The sequence below is a fragment of the Gastrolobium bilobum genome, unplaced genomic scaffold, assembly GCF_033153095.1.
Source record: "Gastrolobium bilobum isolate Gb01-03AN ecotype WA unplaced genomic scaffold, APGP_CSIRO_Gbil_v1 utg32035, whole genome shotgun sequence".
Lineage (NCBI taxonomy): Eukaryota > Viridiplantae > Streptophyta > Magnoliopsida > Fabales > Fabaceae > Gastrolobium > Gastrolobium bilobum.
The window spans coordinates 39,867-58,455 of record NW_026897713.1 but is presented as its reverse complement, the minus strand read 5'-3'; the positions used below and the strand labels follow the sequence as shown (position 1 = coordinate 58,455).

Here is an 18,589-nt window from a genome sequence, read left to right as displayed (position 1 = left end):
TGAAAAAAAAATTACATACAAATTTTCCTAAACTCCGATCCATCTAATTTGACCAAGGAACCAACTTTACCAAAATAATAATAATAATAATAATATTTCTTTCTTCATGAAACATATAAGCTGTTGAAACACATTTTCAAAAGAACTTCAAGATTCCAAATTGTCGAAATTGAAAATCGAGATATTTCATTACGAAATAAAAAAATTGATGAAAAAATATACTTGTAAGTGGGTAAAAGAAAATGTATTGTGAAGTGTTAAATGATATTGAGATTAACAAAGACCTAAGGCTGAACTGTAACATCCCATATAATCGACTGACATAGAGGATATTACATTATATTTTAATTCTTATTTTAAATAAAAGACAAGAATTATACTGAGATCCTAATGCATCGGATATAAAATAAGACATATGATAAAATATACTTAATTTTTTTTTTGGTAATCTAAATATACTTAAAATTTAATTATACATTTAACTGAAGTCAAGTTCACTATTACATCTGAATAAGCCTAAATTACATCATAATCTAAATTTAAAATAAATATTTTTATTCTATCATTCACTCCACCGAATTTTGTACGGTCTCCAAAATCTTTACTCATAGTGCTTTCTTCCTACTACAAAGCAATACATATTGGGCTGTTTATTCTCTAGAAAAGTTAGCATGAAAACAAACAGATCGAACTATTACCAATCCAACCACTTTAGTGAAAAATATCATTCTCTTAAGAAAATTTATAAGGATAAAATAATTACAGTAGAAACAATCACATGTAATAAATTGTGTAAAATTTAACTAAAATTATTAGTGCCTAAATTTTGTAAGTCTCTGAATGTGAAAGGTTCTCTGTGGCGAAACTCAAGCTATAATAAGACGTCCCTTATCTTATAAATATCTTGATCTTCTTGTGGGTTAGTCATATCAAAATCATTCATTAAAATATTACATATTCTATTAATATCCATTTAGTACCAAAGGAATTATTTAGTCCTATAGTCTTTATTCAAGATCATTCTTATAATTAATTTAGGAAAATAATGTTTTCTCCCAATATTATCTTCTTTCTTATTTCCACCACTCCTTTTCTTCTTTCTCATTCTCTTCTCCTTCTTCTTTTCTCCTTTATTTTCTTTTCTCTCAAATTCTCCTATCTCTATTTTCTGTTTTCCCCTTTTCTTTTTGTTCTCTGTTTCTTTCTTCGCGTCAGATATGTTTCTTTCATATATATATATATATATTATACGTGTTGAACATGTAAACTCAAATTATATAATCGTTACTTTTTTCGAATAAAAATCTAACTAACTAATGATTATTTAGTTAAAAATCTTATACTTTTTTTTTTTTTTTTTTTTGATAACATAAAATCTTATACTTTTATCTTAGTAGCTTGCACGATTTCACCACGTGACTTATAACTAGTTATATCATTTATATTATTATTTTTATATTATACATATTTATTTATTTATTTTATTGTTATTATTTATTTATTAGTTATAAAGCTATTTAAAACAATGTCAAATTCATTCCTATTGTAATCTGGCACTCTTAGCGCCAAGTTGAAGATTCTAGAACCAGGGTGAGGATTTTAGCGCCAACTTGGCACCGGAACAATACCAATTTTGTTTTTGAACAATTTTTTTTTTTAATATTACATGAACCATTAAGATTCTGTGAGAGATTGCTCAAACATTCATTTGGTTTTGCAGTTATTCGTAGAACTCTAAGCAAGGGTTCCTAAAACCCAAAGATTCACATCTTGTTTTTCCTATAAAGTTTGAGTTCTTGTAAGAAATTATTGAATCCATTCTTAAGTAGAGGAGGATATTTTGACTACCAAAAATTTCCACTACCACCTTACTACCTATCTAATCACCATTGGATTAACATTTTCTCTTTCTTCAAATTTTTTTTAACATTCTCTCTCCTTGATCCAATGGTGATTTGATAGGTTGTAAGGTAGTAAACATTTTTGGTAGTCAAAATATCCCCCCTCTTTTAAGTATTATTGAAGTTCTTTTCTTGAATATTGACCGAGAGTGTGTGTGAGTCTTTTGAAGCATCTTTTTATTAATTGATGTTATATCATTATTGATCAATTTTTTTAAATATATATTGTGTTTGTTTTCTCACTGACCGAATGATTTGATTTATAGTGGTTTACACTCTGAAGACTAATTTAGTAAGAATTATTATTTTTTGAAATGTTCATTCATTGTAATATTTGGTCATTAATCCTTCTTACATATTCAAAAAATATTATCTTGACATTGATTTATTATTTCACTCGTAAAACTTATTAATATTTTATTATTCTTGCATACTCATTCATTTTTGAAGTAATATCGAGTTGTGTATGCTTGAATTTTTGAAATGATACTAATATTGAAATCACATAAAAAAGTGGTTAAACATAATAAATTGGATTTGATAAAAAAGAAACAATTTGGTTCAATTTCTATTATCAAAATAACAAAATATTCAATTCTAAAATAATGGCTTTAAATATCATTTTATAGAGCAATTATTATTAATTTAATATTCAAAATCCAAAAAATAAGCAAATAATATAAAAATAAGTATAATTAATTACAAACAATCAACATTAAACACATCTAAATTGTGAAAATAATTAGATTAAAATAAAAAAAAGGTATATCTAAATCCCAAAATAATATACGCTCACATGTATAATTCTAAGTCAATTCTAAATACATCATCCTCCTTTGCTAGAAAAATATTTGCTTTCGAATTTGCTTTATCTTCACTTATATTAACCTTTTGAGGTGATAACTCAGGTGACATTTCTTTTGATACTATCTTCAAGAAGATAATTGCTTCATGTAATTGAACAATTAAATAATCAAAACATATGATAAAAAATCTATACCTTATGTTGATTTTGTTGATAGCTTTGCCATCTTTGCACACTCTTCATGACCTATCCTTCTTAGGAACCAACAAAGCTAGTACTGCACGATACTCCTGCTTTCCTATAGTGCACATTCTGACGGCTTTTGTTTTTGTCGCTATAACTCTTCAAGTTCTTCTAGGCTCATTTTTGTATATTGCTTGATTGAGAATGGCAATTGTTCCTGATATGAAATCAATACAATGTTAAACATCATTCATGGGTGGTAACTCAAAGGGCATCTCTTCTGGTACCATATTGGCAAAGGCCTCTTCCCAATTATCATCATATTCATCATAAAAAAGAGAGAGTAAGTGTATAAGTTTAATTTACAATTATAGAAAAAAAATTTAGTAACAAAGGGATAGCCGGATAGGATATTGTTATTATCAAATAATGTTATTATTAATGTTATTTTCATATCTTAATTATTAATTTTTGTCAATCAACGATTATAATTTTCATAAATTAAATTTATTAATTAATTATTAATTTATAATAAATAATAATCATTATTGACAAAAAATCAACATAAATATGATAATAAGTAACAATATGCCATCCCTGTAAGTTTTGGTTCTCACGGTTTAAGAATTAGGGTTGGAGGCACGCAGGGTGACGTGGCACCTTCACAACACAACACAAAAGCAAATTCTCAAAATCTCATGCTCTCTCAGTTCCGGTGAACTCACGGCGTTGCTCTCCTTCCATCAACGGCGGTTTTCACGGTGGTTAACGGTGACCTGTCTAATTTCCGCGTTAAACCTGTAATTCTCTGTCCAACTTATCGCTTTATTATTTTGCTTATAATAGGTTGAGCTTTTTGAATGGTGATTTAACTTTCGCTTACGGTTGGTTTAACACTCTATTTCTCTGCTCAAGTTCTCTCTTGAATGTGCAAAAATGTAATTGTATTGCAATGCCATCCGTGTTTGACTGTTGAATATGAATTGTGAACTGCTGCTAAGTTTCAACTTGTTATGATTCGTATAATTTTGTAAATAACGTATGTTGGTGTTACTATTTAGGTGAAAAATAAAGTTATAACTCTTACCTCTATTAAAAGTAATCATTCTATAGAAATTACTTGTCTTATATGAAAAAAACCATTTTTCTTCATTTTCAGGGTGAATAAGTTTTCCAGTTTGTGGACAAACTTAATGTACTACCCATTTTCTGGAAGCAACTTAATATAAAGAGTGTGCGGGTTTCTCTGCAAGTTGCCGTCACCGCTAAAGACACTGCTTTGGAATGTCGTATTAATATTTGATGTTGGAAACGAGACTAGTGAGGCAGTTTCAAAACCACATCGTTCAAATGTTGGTGAAGACTTGTGTTTGGTTGTTATTTGTCATGATAGTTTATGCCAGCTTCTACATTGTTTTATGTACCCAGAGACCTGTTCTTGTCTCGGCTGCAGAAGTTCATACCAAAATCATGGAAACAACCCACCAAACCAAAATCATTTCAGAAACCGTTCGCGTCTACTGATGCATCTATGGTTGGTGTTCTTATTGCATCTCTCAAGGATTTTGTGACCCATGGGCATTTATCAAATGCATTCAAAACCTTTGTTAATATACAGCACCATGCAGCTTCTTCTGCTTCTTTCTATCTTATTTTACACCCCATTAGCTCTCTTCTATTGGCATGCACCAACCTTGAGTCATTGCCACAGGGTAAGCAGCTTCATGCCCATATCATTTCACTGGGTCTTGATCAACATCCTATCTTGGTTTCTAGGCTTATTAATTTTTACACAAACGTCAATCTCCTTGTTGATGCTCACATTGTCACTGAGAATTCTAATAGTTTGAATCCTTTGCATTGGAATATGCTTATCTCGTCATATGTTAGAAATGGGCTTTTTGTGGAGGCTCTTTCTGCCTATAAGAAAATGTTGAATAAGCAGATTAAACCGGATGATTTCACTTACCCATCTGTTCTCAAGGCTTGTGGCGAATTATTAGATTGCACTACTGGCGTGGAGGTTCACAAATCTATTGAAGCTAGCTCGATGGGGTGGAGCTTGTTTGTGCACAATGCACTGATCTCCATGTATGGTAGGTTTGGGAAACTGGAGGTTGCTCGTCACTTGTTTGATAATATGCCAGCAAGAGATGCTGTTTCTTGGAACACTATAATCAGCTGTTATGCTTCTAGAGGTATGTGGGAGGAAGCATTTCAGCTATTTAGAAGCATGCAGGAGGAGGGTATTGAAATGGATATAATTATATGGAACACCATTGCTGGAGGGTGCTTACATTCAGCCAATTTCAGGGGGGCACTTGAGCTGCTTTCTCAGATGAGAACATCCATTCATTTGGACTCTGTTGCAATGGTTGTCGGATTAAATGCATGCTCCCACATTGGAGCCCTTAAATTGGGGAAGGAGATTCATGCTCATGCTGTACGAACTTGCTTTGATGTGTTTGACAATGTAAAGAATGCATTAATTACAATGTATTCCAGGTGTAGGGACCTTGGGCATGCATATATGTTGTTTCATAAAGTAGAAGAGAAGGGTTTGATTACTTGGAATGCCATGCTTTCTGGATATGCTCATATGGATCGATCCGAGGAGGCGTCCTTCCTCTTTAGAAAAATGTTACATGAGGGTGTTGAACCTAATTTTGTGACCATTGCAAGTGTTCTTCCCCTCTGTGCTCGCATAGCAAATCTACAGCATGGTAAAGAGTTTCATTGCTACATTATGAAGCGTGAACAGTTTAAGGACTATTTATTATTGTGGAATGCCCTTGTGGACATGTATTCAAGGTCTGGCAAAGTTTTAGAAGCCAAAAAAGTGTTTGATTCATTGAGTAAAAGAGATGAAGTCACATATACTTCCATGATTATGGGATACGGTATGAAGGGAGATGGAAAAATTGCTCTAGAACTATTTGAAGAGATGTGCAAGCTTGAGATTAAACCAGATCATGTAACTATGGTTGCGGCTCTAACGGCTTGTAGTCATTCTGGTCTTGTAGTCCAGGGGCAATTGCTCTTTAAAAAGATGATAGATGTTTATGGGATTATTCCCTGCATTGAGCACTATTCTTGCATGGTTGATCTCTTTGGGAGGGCTGGTCTTCTAAACAAAGCAAAGGAGGTTATTACAGGGATGCCATACATGCCAACTTCAGCAATGTGGGCCACTCTCATAGGAGCTTGTCGAATCCATGGAAATACAGTGATGGGGGAATGGGCTGCAGGAAAATTGCTGGAAATGAAGCCTGATCATTCAGGTTATTATGTGTTGATTGCCAACATGTATGCTGCTGCTGGTTGTTGGAGCAAATTAGCAGACGTGAGGACTTACATGAGGAATTTGGGTGTGAGAAAGGTTCCTGGTTGTGCTTGGGTTGATGTTGGTAATGAGTTTTCTCCCTTTTTGGTGGGGGACACTTCCAACCCTCATGCGTGCGAGATTTACCCCTTGATGGATGGATTGAATGAGCTAATGAAAGATGCTGGTTATGTACCTAGCGAGGGGTCTGTTTCATCCGAGGAAGATTTCGAGGAGATGAATATCGTAGGGAATCTATACTAAATACAAGTTATACATAGAATTATAGACGGCTATTCTTGCACTTTTAGCCTTTGGCAGTTTGTTATTACAATCCCAAATGTACGGCTTAAAATGCAGAAAATTGCTTAATCAGTTGCTAGATCAAGCAGAAAAATGAAGTCTGCACGGTAAAACTATCATGAGTTTATTTTCAAATTGCCATTTTACTTCTTTAGTACGTGTTCCTTAGTGACAGCCATTTCATTAAAATGAGGAGTCGTGGGAAGCAAATGACGGTGAAAGCTCTGAAGGGAGCCACTGGAGAATCTCCTATCTTGATAAGAATTTATTCAGCATGGAGTTCTTTTACTTTACTGTTACGGTAGATGAACTTAGATCTGCACAATGCACATGATAAGGTGTCTCTGTCTCTATGTATTATATTATTCATGAAATTGTTATGATGGAAGAATTTTTCAAAATGAATTTCCAGATAGGATTAAATACATGAGAAGATGAATATTTTAAATTTCCAGATACAAGGATTAAATACCTGAGAAAATGCATATTTTAAGTATTGAATTTAGTGGAAGATTTGAGATTAAAAATCTGTGTAATCAGCCTACACAGGTAGGTATTTATATTACATCGAGCATTAGTTACAAGAGGAACTAATCAACACGTGTATAATGAGTAATAACTAAAACTACTCATTATTACATACATTTGCTGTAAATCATTTAATTCTATCAATAAGGTCCTCATTAAATTCAATTAAGGATCTTTTGGTTGGCCCCAAATACCTGAGGTTGAGACTGTTTGCTTTTAGTTACTCCTCAAGGTTGTGTATCATATTTGACATTAAGGAGTTATCAGAAAATAATATTGGTTCATCTGTCAGATTTGTTTTCAGATTGGTTCCTGGGAATGACCTAGAAATTGAATGTATATCATTTTTTAAAAACCCATTTGCAGATCTTGCAAAAGGGGACTTAAAAAGCTGAACTTAATAACAAATTAAGTAAGCCTTTCAAAATTTTGGTAGGGAGTAAAAGTCTAAGCTGACGAGGATTATGATTTTACTTTCTGTCTTCTTGTTTGCTTGTATTTATGTATGAGTGCCTTTGAGTTGTTTCATACTTATTCCTATGCTATTTTAAGGCTTGGGTTTTAGATGCTACCCCTGGAAAATTCGAGTAGGTGGAGATGGAGAGGACCACCCAGCAGAACTCATATCCTTTCTAAGTACACTGCAAAAGGAGGTAGATTTAGAAAATGAATGTAACAATGATGTTAATTTGATTTAATATGTTGCTCTTGGTTTGGCTTTGATAGAACTGGATCAGAAATAGGAAGAACGATGAATCTTTATTACTGAAAAAACTCTGTTCGGTATTAATGAGATACAGAACACAGGTCAAGAATGATACCAAAGTAGGATTCTCTCTCTATCTCTCCAGGTATTTGAGAGACCTGGTTCTCTTCCTCCCAATTTCTCTCAACAACAAAAAACTAATTACAATCTTCCCTCTATTGCTAGGTATGCCCTATAACCATAGTAGTTAATTGTGCCGCAATAGCACCGCGAGCCGCGGCGTATGAGCGTTGCGGTGCCTCGCCGCAAGAAATTGCGCTGTGCTGCACCGGAATGCAATAGCGGTCATTGCTATCGCATATTGCTGCCATAAGGCAAAATGTCAATTTTGTCCTAAATTTAAATGTGTATTAGAAAATTTAAGGGTGTTTTAGTCTATCTGTGTCTTTCTCTGTCATTTATGCTATATCTGCCTTTAAAAAATGTTTCTTTTTGTCATTATTTCTGTCATATATCTATTCCGCTATTTCCGTAACCGCAACCCGCTATAGGCTATAGCGTTTTTCGGGGTTGGGCGCAATATGCCGCAATCTGCATTTGATAACTTTGCCTATAACCCCCCTTCTCTTCCTTCCCAATCAGTTAAAGCTTCTCTAACTGACTAGCATTTCAGATGTCATATTAAAATTAACAATCTACCTCTTCAGCTATTACATCTATTTTCCTTATCACACTCCTTAACAGGTTCCCAAGGTCTAGTTGTTGGGTTTGACTTAAATTCTTATTTGGATAAATATTGACAGTTTATTTTGTGTAGAATAAATTTTTTGAATTGTAATTAACATCAAGATATGTGAGAGATATGTGAATATTTGTTTTTAATAGGAAATTAAGGAAACTCATAAGGAGAGTGTAAACCAATTTTTTTTGAGCTATGGATGCTTGTATTAGAGAGGGCGAGCCTGTAGCAGTGGTAAAACTACTCCTTTGTAACTAAAAGGTTACAAGTTTGAATTCGGGAAACAGTTTTTTTACAAATATGCAAGGGTAAGGCTGCGTACAAGGATTATCTTCACCCCTGCCATCGCTAGTCAAGGTTTAATGGGAGTGATTTTATGGATGCCTGTATTGTGGAATTGTTAGAGGTAGAGAATGAGAATAAGAGTGTGAGAAAGATTGTCTTGTAAGATCACCTTAGGGCGAGATCCTCATATAGCTTAGCGGAGATATAGGAATAAGTGGTAAGGTAGTTATGAAATATAGGAGATCAAGAATGTGATAAACATTTTCCCATAATCTTGTTTTGATATTTAGATTTGATCTCTTCTCATCCGTGGATGTAGGCATGTTGGGCCCAACCATGTTAAATTGTGTGTGATTTGTTTGAAAAGCTTTTCCCCTGATTACTAGTATTTATCTAAACATCTATTGATGGGCATGTGTTATTCCTAAACATTGGTTTCTTAGACATATCACTATCAAATACAAGTAAGAATTTGGGGAAAGGTAAGGCGGAAGAGAATGGAATAGAAGAAGAATTGAGGGAACTATAGGAATAAAGTTGGTCACAAACTCACAATTATGCATGCCCACTGTGCTAATTTACATTTTTTAATATATTAACATTATCTGGGTCCTCTTTGCTTCTTTGGTTGTCATCTCAATAACATAATAACTTTATCTTCCCCTACACTTTGGCTTCTTTTATGTTAATAAACTGACAGAACACTTTTACTTTTTTGGTTGTGTTATAAGCAAATTTTTTATTGTTCTAACTTCTATGATCCTTTCCTGAAGGAAGGTCTCTTCAAATCGGGCTTTAGTCAAAGCTCTTATTCAACATGGATTTTCCAGTGATGTGTCTCAGGTACATAACTATGTCATACTTTGATATTGACAACTGTTCAATTTCTGCATGTATTCTTTCTTGCTTATGCAGTGTTAAAATTTTCATGTTTATTGATAGTTGGATACTGTATCATGTCCTTGGATACTGTATTTGACTATACTATCCATTTACTCTTCTGCTTTTCAATGACTATCCACCTTTATCATCTGACATTTGGTTCAATGTTGAACATATCTGTATTAAATACTCATAGATGAACCCCAGGGATTTACTCCTTGCGCAAGTTCAGTTTGTTTGTCTATCTGAATTGTCGTAACTGTGTGCACACGTTTCATCTGATGGCTGATTAAATAACTAAAATATTTTGAAGAGCTTTGTTGCCTTGATCAACAAGTTGGACCTTAGGAGAAAGACATAATATACTCAAAACTTAATGAAGAAAGAAGAAATAGATGTGTTCATTTGACTGGCACTTTATGTCCCTCTATTTCTTAAAATTTTGTTTTTCTTATGTTGTGCTTGTAATGGGTTGTGATTAACCTACAACATACCGGCTCTCCTGATTCACCATCTTCAAGCTTCTCATGGGTGTTTGACCTGAGGGGGAATGGGGAAATGTATCAATCTGTGTAGAAACAAATTTGTGGTAATTACTGTGATCTATGATAACCATGCTAGCTGTTAATATATTGATAGTATGAATTAGACTAGTTAATTTGGCAGTTAATTTGATATTTAGTCTGTATAGCTGAAGAAATAATTTAATGTTTTATGTATTTACTGATGCCGGGATTAATGATATGTGCAATTACATTGAATTTTGAAATCTAATTTTTCCATACTAGAAGAACATGTGGAGCCAATAATATTTTATGCTTCTGTCTATGGGAGAATTGGTGAAGATGTACCACGTGGTGTGCACTTTTAACTTTTTTGAAAGCAGAAAGAAGCTTACATAGATGGGCTCTTGAAGATCGTCCGCGAATCCATGCTGCTGAGGAAGGAGGTGGAGTTGAACTTGAAATGCATGTTCTTGAAGATGCTGGCCACTGGGTATGTATCTAATATGGTTTATGTGGAGCTTGCTCGTGACATCATTTAACTTTGTCTATCAACAGGTACATGCTGATAATCCAGATGGACTGTTCAGGATACTGTCATCTCTTTCCATGGAAGCAAGACTTGAGTACACTTATCTAATTTCTATTTTATTCGGGATGGGGTTGCCTTCACAGTTTGATGTTATCAAATTTTATTTTTTCTTCAGTTACCCTTCTATACATACTTTTATTTTATTTCCTACCATGTTTCATTAAATCTCTCCTCTACAAATGGTTACAAGTTTCATGTCCATAGTTTGTGAGCCGTTGATTTCTGAGTATACATGAGGATAGCCTTTAGGAGTTGTTTGGTATGCAGGTATGAAGTCAAGTATCTTTACATCCTGAATCTAAGATATTTGGTGAATATAAGATTCTCAAGCTTCAACTGTTACACGAAACATTTATGATATTGAACTCTCATTTGTGTAATACACGTTTTTTTTTTCCCGTTATGTACTCTCGTTTGTGTAATACCTGAATATCTCTCGTTAAGTTTCTCAAATACTTGTAATTGGTCTGCAATGTGATATCTAGGTATGATTTCTTCATGCTTCATTGATTTGCATCTCATAGAGATCATTTCGAACCATGCAATATATATTTTCCTTAATGTGAAAATGTGTTGTTACGGTCGTTATCTAAACCAAATCCAAAGTGACGCTCACAGAAAATTGTATTCTACCTTTCAGAATGGATTCCACAGATGTTGTGCTGTATATGCATTATTTTAAGGGGGAAATATTTATTTATCTTAAAAAAACTTAATATTGTCTTAAGTGAAATTATTTCACTTTAATATTTAGTCAATTTAATAAAATAAGTAAAATATAAATTATAATAAAAAGTAAAATATTATAATTTAACTTAAAATGATATAATATTATATTATTTTTTATTTTAAATTAGAATTATCTCCATTTTTTCTTATTTTAAATTAGAATTGTCTGTATGCATTCTAAACTTTGATAGGGTAAAGAATAAAAACAAAAAAAACAAAAGGAAAGAAAGCAATCCGGTTTTCAAGATTGCACTCTAATATGTGTATCCTCTTTCGGCGGTCGTTGCAGAACAATCATTTTCATGGATTGCCGATGGATATATTGGCGGTGGATAGGCTTTGGCACAAAATAATCTCATACATAAAAAAAATAAGTTATTCTTCTTATCTTTCTTTCTGTCTACTTTGCCTATCAATTTTTAACATCGTTAGATCAGAATCTCAATAGAAAAAAATAATAAATATAATTAAGATTATAATCTAATGATGTTAAAAAGTAGTAGGTAAAGATTAACAAAAAAAAAAAAAAAAAAAAAAATGTTATAAAAAAAAAAAAAAGATTAACAAAAAAAATGATAAGTAGAATAACCTATCTAAAAAAAAAAAAAAAAAAAAAAAAGACTCCATCTCTTCATCCATAATTTGCATAACCAAACCTCCTACAATCGTTCCTCCACTTCTTGCCAAGTTTTAGATATATTAGTAAACGTCATTCAGATGTGAATCCCTCGATTTGATATTCATTCCTGGATCTTTTGTCGATTTTTCAAATTCGCCAAAAATTAATAGCTTCCTCAAAATTGTCTTCGAATCAATCCCTTGAACAGTCAACCAGCTTTCCAGGAAATCCATGTGAGCTCTGCACTGTTAAACTATCACGAGTCAATTTCCAAATGGCCATTTTACTTCTGCAGTATATTGGATTTCATTTGTGTTCCTTAATAACAGCCATTTCATTAAACTGAGTCAGTCAACATTTTATAAAGAACATGCCTGTGTCTATCAACTGCTCCATAATTAATAGTTATCAACCTTCAAAAGACAGTAATAATTGCTCAAACCAAAAAATAAAAAAAATAAAAAATGAATTTGATATTTTGTGATTTAATTTCAAAACCCAAGTCTTAAGTGAAACCAAGTGCGAAATATCTAAAGAATAAAATCGTAGTACAGAGAACATTTTGGCCAGTGACAGCGTAATAAATTAAAGTATTAAACTTTAAATTAAACCCAAATCTAAATCCTTGTCATAATGCATGGACGGAAACGCGGAACACTATTGATGATGAAAAGTAAACAAGAACTATATAATAATAGCACGTCTATATTCTTAAAGCTGTGAATTTCCTAATTCAATCCAAAATTTCCTACAAAATTTTAGCTCTGATAGTGTCTCAAAACAACCAGCTTCTTATCAAAGATGGTGAATGTATAATGTGATGTCAACCTTTTCCCAGCCTGATGGGTTCGGACTATTTCGCAGCTGAAACAGTGAGGGATAGGAAAATGGAAGCAAGAACTGTAAAAATTGAAGTCAGCGATCAACACCAACTAACTCGACATCAAATACAAGCCACGAATTTGGTGGTATACTCCCAACACGTTTGTCTGCGTATCTGTGTGACATAAAACAAAACACTTTGCATAAACAACATAAGATGTGCTTTTCAACAGTAAGACCAAATTAAACCCATCATAGTCATCCACACAACAAAGTATATGGCATAATACGAGACAATTCAGATAGTGAATTGAATTTAATCACACCCAAACCATTCAGATACAAAAATAAAATAAAAAAGACATTGGGCAATTTCATACCCCATCGATGGTGGAACTGTGATTCTTCTTTTGTCGCCAATCCTCATCCCTGACAAAAAAAAAAGAAAAAGAAAATTACGATAAGTATTAACAACATATAAGTATGAAAAACATTAGACTCTGCATAAAATATTCATACTATATATTACCATTGACCCCAACCTCCCACCCCTTGATGACTTGTCCTACACCTGCAAAAACAAAAGAAAATAGGTAAAGGCATGTATAGAAAGGAATGTGCCTGCAAATTCAACACAACACAATATATACCAAGGCGAAATTTAAAGGGTGCTCTTCCCACGTTTGAGTCAAATATTTTCCCATCTTTTTGCAGCTTCCCAATATATTTAACACTGACCTGAAAACAAACAATAAATTCCTGTTAAAAGAAATTACATTAAAAAATAAACAAAATTACTCTTCAGTAAACTATGACAATTCAATCATAAAAAATCAGTAGATGATGTGTAACCTTCTTTCCGAGAGTGGCTCTTTTGCCATCTGGTTTACCCATAAATAGCTCCTCTATAACCAACCCATTTGGAAAGGTTCTCACTTGAGATGGCTTAGCTTCAGTTTGTTTCTTCCCTTTTCTCTCTGAGGTGGACAAATTCTGATTTTCAACAGTTGGATCAATTTCATTTACAGTAGCTACCTCTACAGACTCGTTGGTCTTTTTCTTCTTTTTCTTCTTGTTTTTCTTCTCAGCAAGGTCCCTGCCCACAGATACCACAAACTCAAATAGTTAGCACCACTGTAAATAATGTGAAGAGTGCAACAGACGGGAGGAAATCAAGCCTCCTAAATTTCCAAGCTACCCCTCAAGCACTCCCTTGGTACAAAATTCACCAGAAAACCAAGCAAGACTTGAGAATTTGACATCTTATAGAGTTGAGTTCCAATCTACTGAAAGTAAAGACATCTAACGAGAAAGAAAACTCAGTTACCAAGGTCTTATTTGCAATAGGATTTTTAGAACAGTTGACCAGGTGTTCAGAGGATTTAGTCAACAAAAGGGGAATGATAATTTGGCTTTGCACAACAATATCAAGAAAAATTGAGACCCTTCATATTTTACATTAAATATTTCAATCAACCATCTGTAACACCATAAGCCCTCTGCAATATCACCAGTATTCTAGTTATTCAGATGAAAGTTCTTACTCGTTGTTGGATAACTTTCCATCATGCCCATCCTTTGCATGAGAAACATTGTTCGGGTTGGGTGTAGCTTTAACCACCTTGGGATGCTTTTCATCTGGCATAGTAAAATTAGTCTCATTACTATTGCCAGATGCATGAGCACTTTCCCCTTTACCATGTTCTTTCAACTTATTCTTCTTCTTTTTCCTGAAATCAATACCAGAAACATTCAGTGCAACACAGCCAGCACATACATACAAAGACAAAAGAACAGAATGATTTATCATTTCATCTTTTTTCTTGTCCTCCCTTTTTTAAAAAAAAGCTGGGTCAAGGGAAATTTCAGAATGAAATTATTTTCAAGAATTATCGAACAGGTAGATCAATCTTACCCATCTTGCAGTTGCTCATCTTCATCAGCACTTTGAACTTTTCGTTTTAAACTAGCAGAATGATCAACACCTTTTGCCTTCTTGTTAGCTTTCTCAGTTTTTTTACGTGTCTGTTCCCCTTTCATTTCTGCTTCCACCTTCTGAGACTCAGATTTAGATTTCGCTGTAGTGGAAATTGGAAAACCATCTTCATCTTCACTATCCACATCATCATCATCTTCACTTTCCAGAACATGGTCAGTCTCACCCCTAACAACAATTGGAAGCTGAGAACTTTTGTTGTCTTTCTCTTTCGAGGGAGCTACTTGTTTCTTTTTCATCAATTTCTTAGTTGAATCATCTCCATTTTCAGGTTTATCATCTTCCACTATTTCCTCAATTACAACTGTAAGAAATGTCACGTAACAAAAAAAGTATACGATGTCATTCATGTTGATTTCGACTGAAAATTTTTGTGAACAATGAAGCTGTAAAATTTCACTCAATTTTTTCCTTGCATTTTACAGTTTTTCTTTCCTACTTTCACACACCAGGAATGAATGTGAGAGTAAATAATGAGGTGGATGCAGCACAAAAGAATGACCACTACTACTAAGTATGATGACAATATATTGATAAAACTTATATCATTATAATAAAACTTAGAAATATATGATAGGATATTTAAAGCATATCTATTATTATATAATTATGAACCTGCATGTGCACAACCAATTGCAAAATTTCTCAGATTATGCTAAGACTTTTTAGGGGGAAAACATCGCCACAGGATTAGAGTCTTTGATAATATTTAATATTTTATAGAAATTTTAATATTTATGAAATGATAAATATGTATAAAAACACCACGTGAGAGTTTGAAAAATATAAAATAAAAATAAAAGGAAACATAAGAAATGAGCAGAAACATATACAGAATCATTTGATGGCTTCAAGAAAAGTCAATAATATAATCAAAATACCTCCACGATTTTGGACTGGCGAAGATTGGTACAAGTTAATATCATCATCATTGAAAAAGTCATCATCATATTCATCATCTTCACTATCATATTCAGATGATTCCTCTGTCTCAGTTCCCACAATATCCTCTCCCAATGAATCACTTTCACATTATAGTAGGAAATCAGGAAGATAACTATAAAAGAAGTGTACAAAAAGCACTCTGTCTTAATCAAAAACTATATGTAGCAAAATTTGAAATGCAATGCAAATAAACCAAGAAATGGAAGTTCTTCCAAAGGATACTATTCATAGTCATCTCTAAGATCATCCCCATCATCGGCCACAAAATAACCAGAAAGATGGATGCTTCGTGAACCGATCACTGAGAATGCCACTAAGTCATCATCGTCAAACTCAAGATTCAAAGGGCATGACTCACTCATATTTGGTAGCAGTGAACACAAGAAAACTGGACTTTTGTGTCCAGAAGAGCACTGAAGAATGCTTTTCTCTGTCGACGAGCCAATGCCTAGAGTAGCCTGAATTTTTAGGACAGGAAGAAGAGAAACAGAAGGAAAGTACTTATTAGCTACTACTACAAAATTTTATCCGACTTTAAAAGATATCAACAGTCAATTCTACAGACTTCAGATTCCTATAGTGTCAAACAAATGCAAGTAATTTTATATGAATGCAAATGTTATAGTGAAATCCAATGATGCTTAGCTAGGCAAGTGCTAGAATCATACTGTCACCTGAGTCAACGCAACTATCATCTAAAACATACCATAAAAAGGTACAAGTCAATATCTGACAAATAAATCTAGACTATGATGAAGCATTTTTAATCCTGATGAACAGATAACATCAAGCAAATTCATCCAGAGTCTAAAATTAAAACCCAAGTGGCAATTAAATTTCAAAGCTCAAGGCCAATCATCACAGAAAAACCAGTAAAATTGTTGGGAACTTCAACACTGTTGTATTACAAAATTCAAGATAGTATAAACAAAAAGCCTCCCAGAATCTCTGGTATTATCAGTAAAAGAATTAGGAGTTGAATTTATGAATGAAGAAGAACCTGAGTCACGTGAAGTTTTCCTTGCACATTGTCTGCATGATAAGGATACGGTTTGCCAGGTTTCACTTCAATCCCTAAGCTCAAACAAAAAAACAATTGGGGAAAAAGACAAAATAAATAATAGGAAGAGTTCAAAATCCATGATTATCAATCAGAAATGCATAGAACAACAAATCCCTATTGGCATTTTTTTTCCGTGAAAATAATGAACCTCAAATGTACCGAGTCCAAGAAAACAAAACAAAAAACGAAAATCAAGTGCAAGAAACACAAATGAGTTAAGTTCAGTAGCTGAGTAACACAAGGTGAAAAGAAAATGGAAATTTGACAATGATAATCGCAGCCAGGGTTAAAAGAAACAACAGAAGTACTTCAACAATGTTTCTCAGATACCAAACACAGTGATAATTAGAAGAGGAACTAATGGAAATGGAAGAATGGAAAACGATGACTAACCCCAGAATCCCATTGTTGATGTCAAATGAAATGAAACTCAACCTCAGGGTTCCAACCTTAGTATAAACCCTAAAAGTGGCTGTCGTATTGGATTAGGCCTGCCGTTCACACTTCGCAATTCACAGACTGACCCTAGCCATTATACGACACGCAGGTAGTCCATTTAAAGACACATCGCGCGGATTTCGCCAATTGGCCCAGTTGCATGCTCGAATTGCTGACACATTTTTCTTTTATCAATAAATAAGTCCAACTACAAGTTACTTTAATCTTCAATTTAGTTTTTTTTTATCTCTAAACAAACTAAATATTAAATCTGGATGACTCGCTAGAAATAATAACATAAGGAAAAAAATCTTTTTTTTCTTTAAAAAAAAAATCAATACGAAATTTCATTAGTATGATATGCATCATGCATGGTTTTCTAATTTTATAAAAGATAAATAAATTGTTATAAATTTATTCAAAATTGAATTCAAAGTCACTAAAATTTCGTTGGAGAATAGTTGAAACACATATTCTAGAGATTAAAAAATAGGTTAAGCCATACTTTAGCTTAAATATGTTAAATATATATAAAATATTTCAAGCATGTTTTGTCTTATTAACCTGATACAAGTAAAATTACAAGTTTGACTTTTGTCAAGTCTGTGAAGTCTTTAAAAATAACATATTGCATTCATTAAAATTATATATTATGATTATTATAAACTATAGGTGAAACTACAACTCAAAATATTAATAATTTAACTACATTGCTAACAATCAAATTGAATCAATATGTATTATTTATTATTATAAAATTAAATTTTAATTTAATTTCAAATAAGTTAAAAATTTATACACGCACTCATGCCCATACACACACATATATATTATATATATATATTATTTAACAAAGAAATTTGTACATTATCTATATTTATTTTAAAAAAATTATTATACTTAAAAAAAATTCATTTTCACTCTACCATTAAATATATATTATATAATTCATACACTATTTAAAAGTCAAATTTACATGTAAGTGTGTTTTATGAAATTATTTGGATTCCCATTTACTATATTTTAATGCTTAATTGAAACTTTTTAATAGTTTTTAAGAAAATTATATTTAGTTATTTAAAAAATTTAATCATTTATATTATAATATTTTATTAAAAATACAAGTCAAACCTCGAGGCTTAGAGGTCAGGCATTTTAAAATAGCTTTGTAGCCTAATTATTAAAAAAACCTTTTAATAAGTTCAAACCTATATTATTTTTAAAATGA

At 32.7% G+C, this 18,589-nt stretch overlaps 2 protein-coding genes across 11 annotated transcripts; one reads left to right on the top strand and one right to left on the bottom strand.

Moving 5' to 3' along the window:
* Positions 1-3,527: 3,527 nt before the first annotated feature.
* Positions 3,528-11,193, top strand: LOC133309411 (pentatricopeptide repeat-containing protein At1g71490). 9 transcript variants are annotated; one of them, XM_061510169.1, is made up of 6 exons: positions 3,528-3,689; positions 4,049-6,852; positions 7,595-7,695; positions 9,550-9,615; positions 10,443-10,650; positions 10,716-11,193. In XM_061510169.1, exon 2 carries the CDS (start codon positions 4,286-4,288, stop codon positions 6,473-6,475), a length of 2,190 nt encoding a protein of 729 aa, XP_061366153.1. In that variant the 5' UTR covers positions 3,528-3,689; positions 4,049-4,285; the 3' UTR covers positions 6,476-6,852; positions 7,595-7,695; positions 9,550-9,615; positions 10,443-10,650; positions 10,716-11,193. The 9 variants fall into 9 exon arrangements, with proteins under 9 accessions (XP_061366153.1, XP_061366158.1, XP_061366156.1 ...); XM_061510174.1 differs by lacking the exon at positions 7,595-7,695 and having other exon boundaries at positions 4,049-6,621; positions 10,446-10,650; XM_061510172.1 differs by lacking the exon at positions 7,595-7,695 and having other exon boundaries at positions 4,049-6,621; positions 9,546-9,615.
* A 912-nt stretch (positions 11,194-12,105) lies between these two features.
* On the bottom strand, positions 12,106-17,430 carry LOC133309412 (peptidyl-prolyl cis-trans isomerase FKBP53). 2 transcript variants are annotated; one of them, XR_009751325.1, is made up of 12 exons: positions 17,317-17,430; positions 16,861-16,934; positions 16,083-16,318; positions 15,797-15,939; positions 14,835-15,219; positions 14,464-14,649; positions 13,772-14,015; positions 13,570-13,657; positions 13,449-13,490; positions 13,300-13,348; positions 12,926-13,094; positions 12,106-12,342 (listed from the first exon to the last, which is right to left on the bottom strand). XR_009751325.1 is itself a non-coding variant. In XM_061510175.1 (11 exons), the coding sequence occupies exons 1-11, from the start codon at positions 17,327-17,329 to the stop codon at positions 13,013-13,015; spliced, it is 1,542 nt and encodes a 513-aa protein (XP_061366159.1). In that variant the 5' UTR covers positions 17,330-17,430; the 3' UTR covers positions 12,713-13,012. The 2 variants fall into 2 exon arrangements, 1 of the variants encoding a protein (XP_061366159.1); XM_061510175.1 differs by lacking the exon at positions 12,106-12,342 and having other exon boundaries at positions 12,713-13,094.
* Positions 17,431-18,589: the final 1,159 nt, after the last annotated feature.

Bases quoted from the DNA above. Each gene is read 5' to 3' on its own strand.
- LOC133309411 (XM_061510174.1), top strand. From the start codon at position 4,286: ATGCCAGCTTCTACATTGTTTTATGTACCCAGAGACCTGTTCTTGTCT.
- LOC133309412 (XM_061510175.1), bottom strand. The intron at 16,319-16,860 runs GTTCTTCTTCAT...CTAAAAATTCAG, and splicing joins GAAAACTTCACGTGACTCAG to GCTACTCTAGGCATTGGCTC. The intron at 15,220-15,796 runs GTATTTTGATTA...CATTTCTTACAG, and splicing joins GCCAGTCCAAAATCGTGGAG to TTGTAATTGAGGAAATAGTG.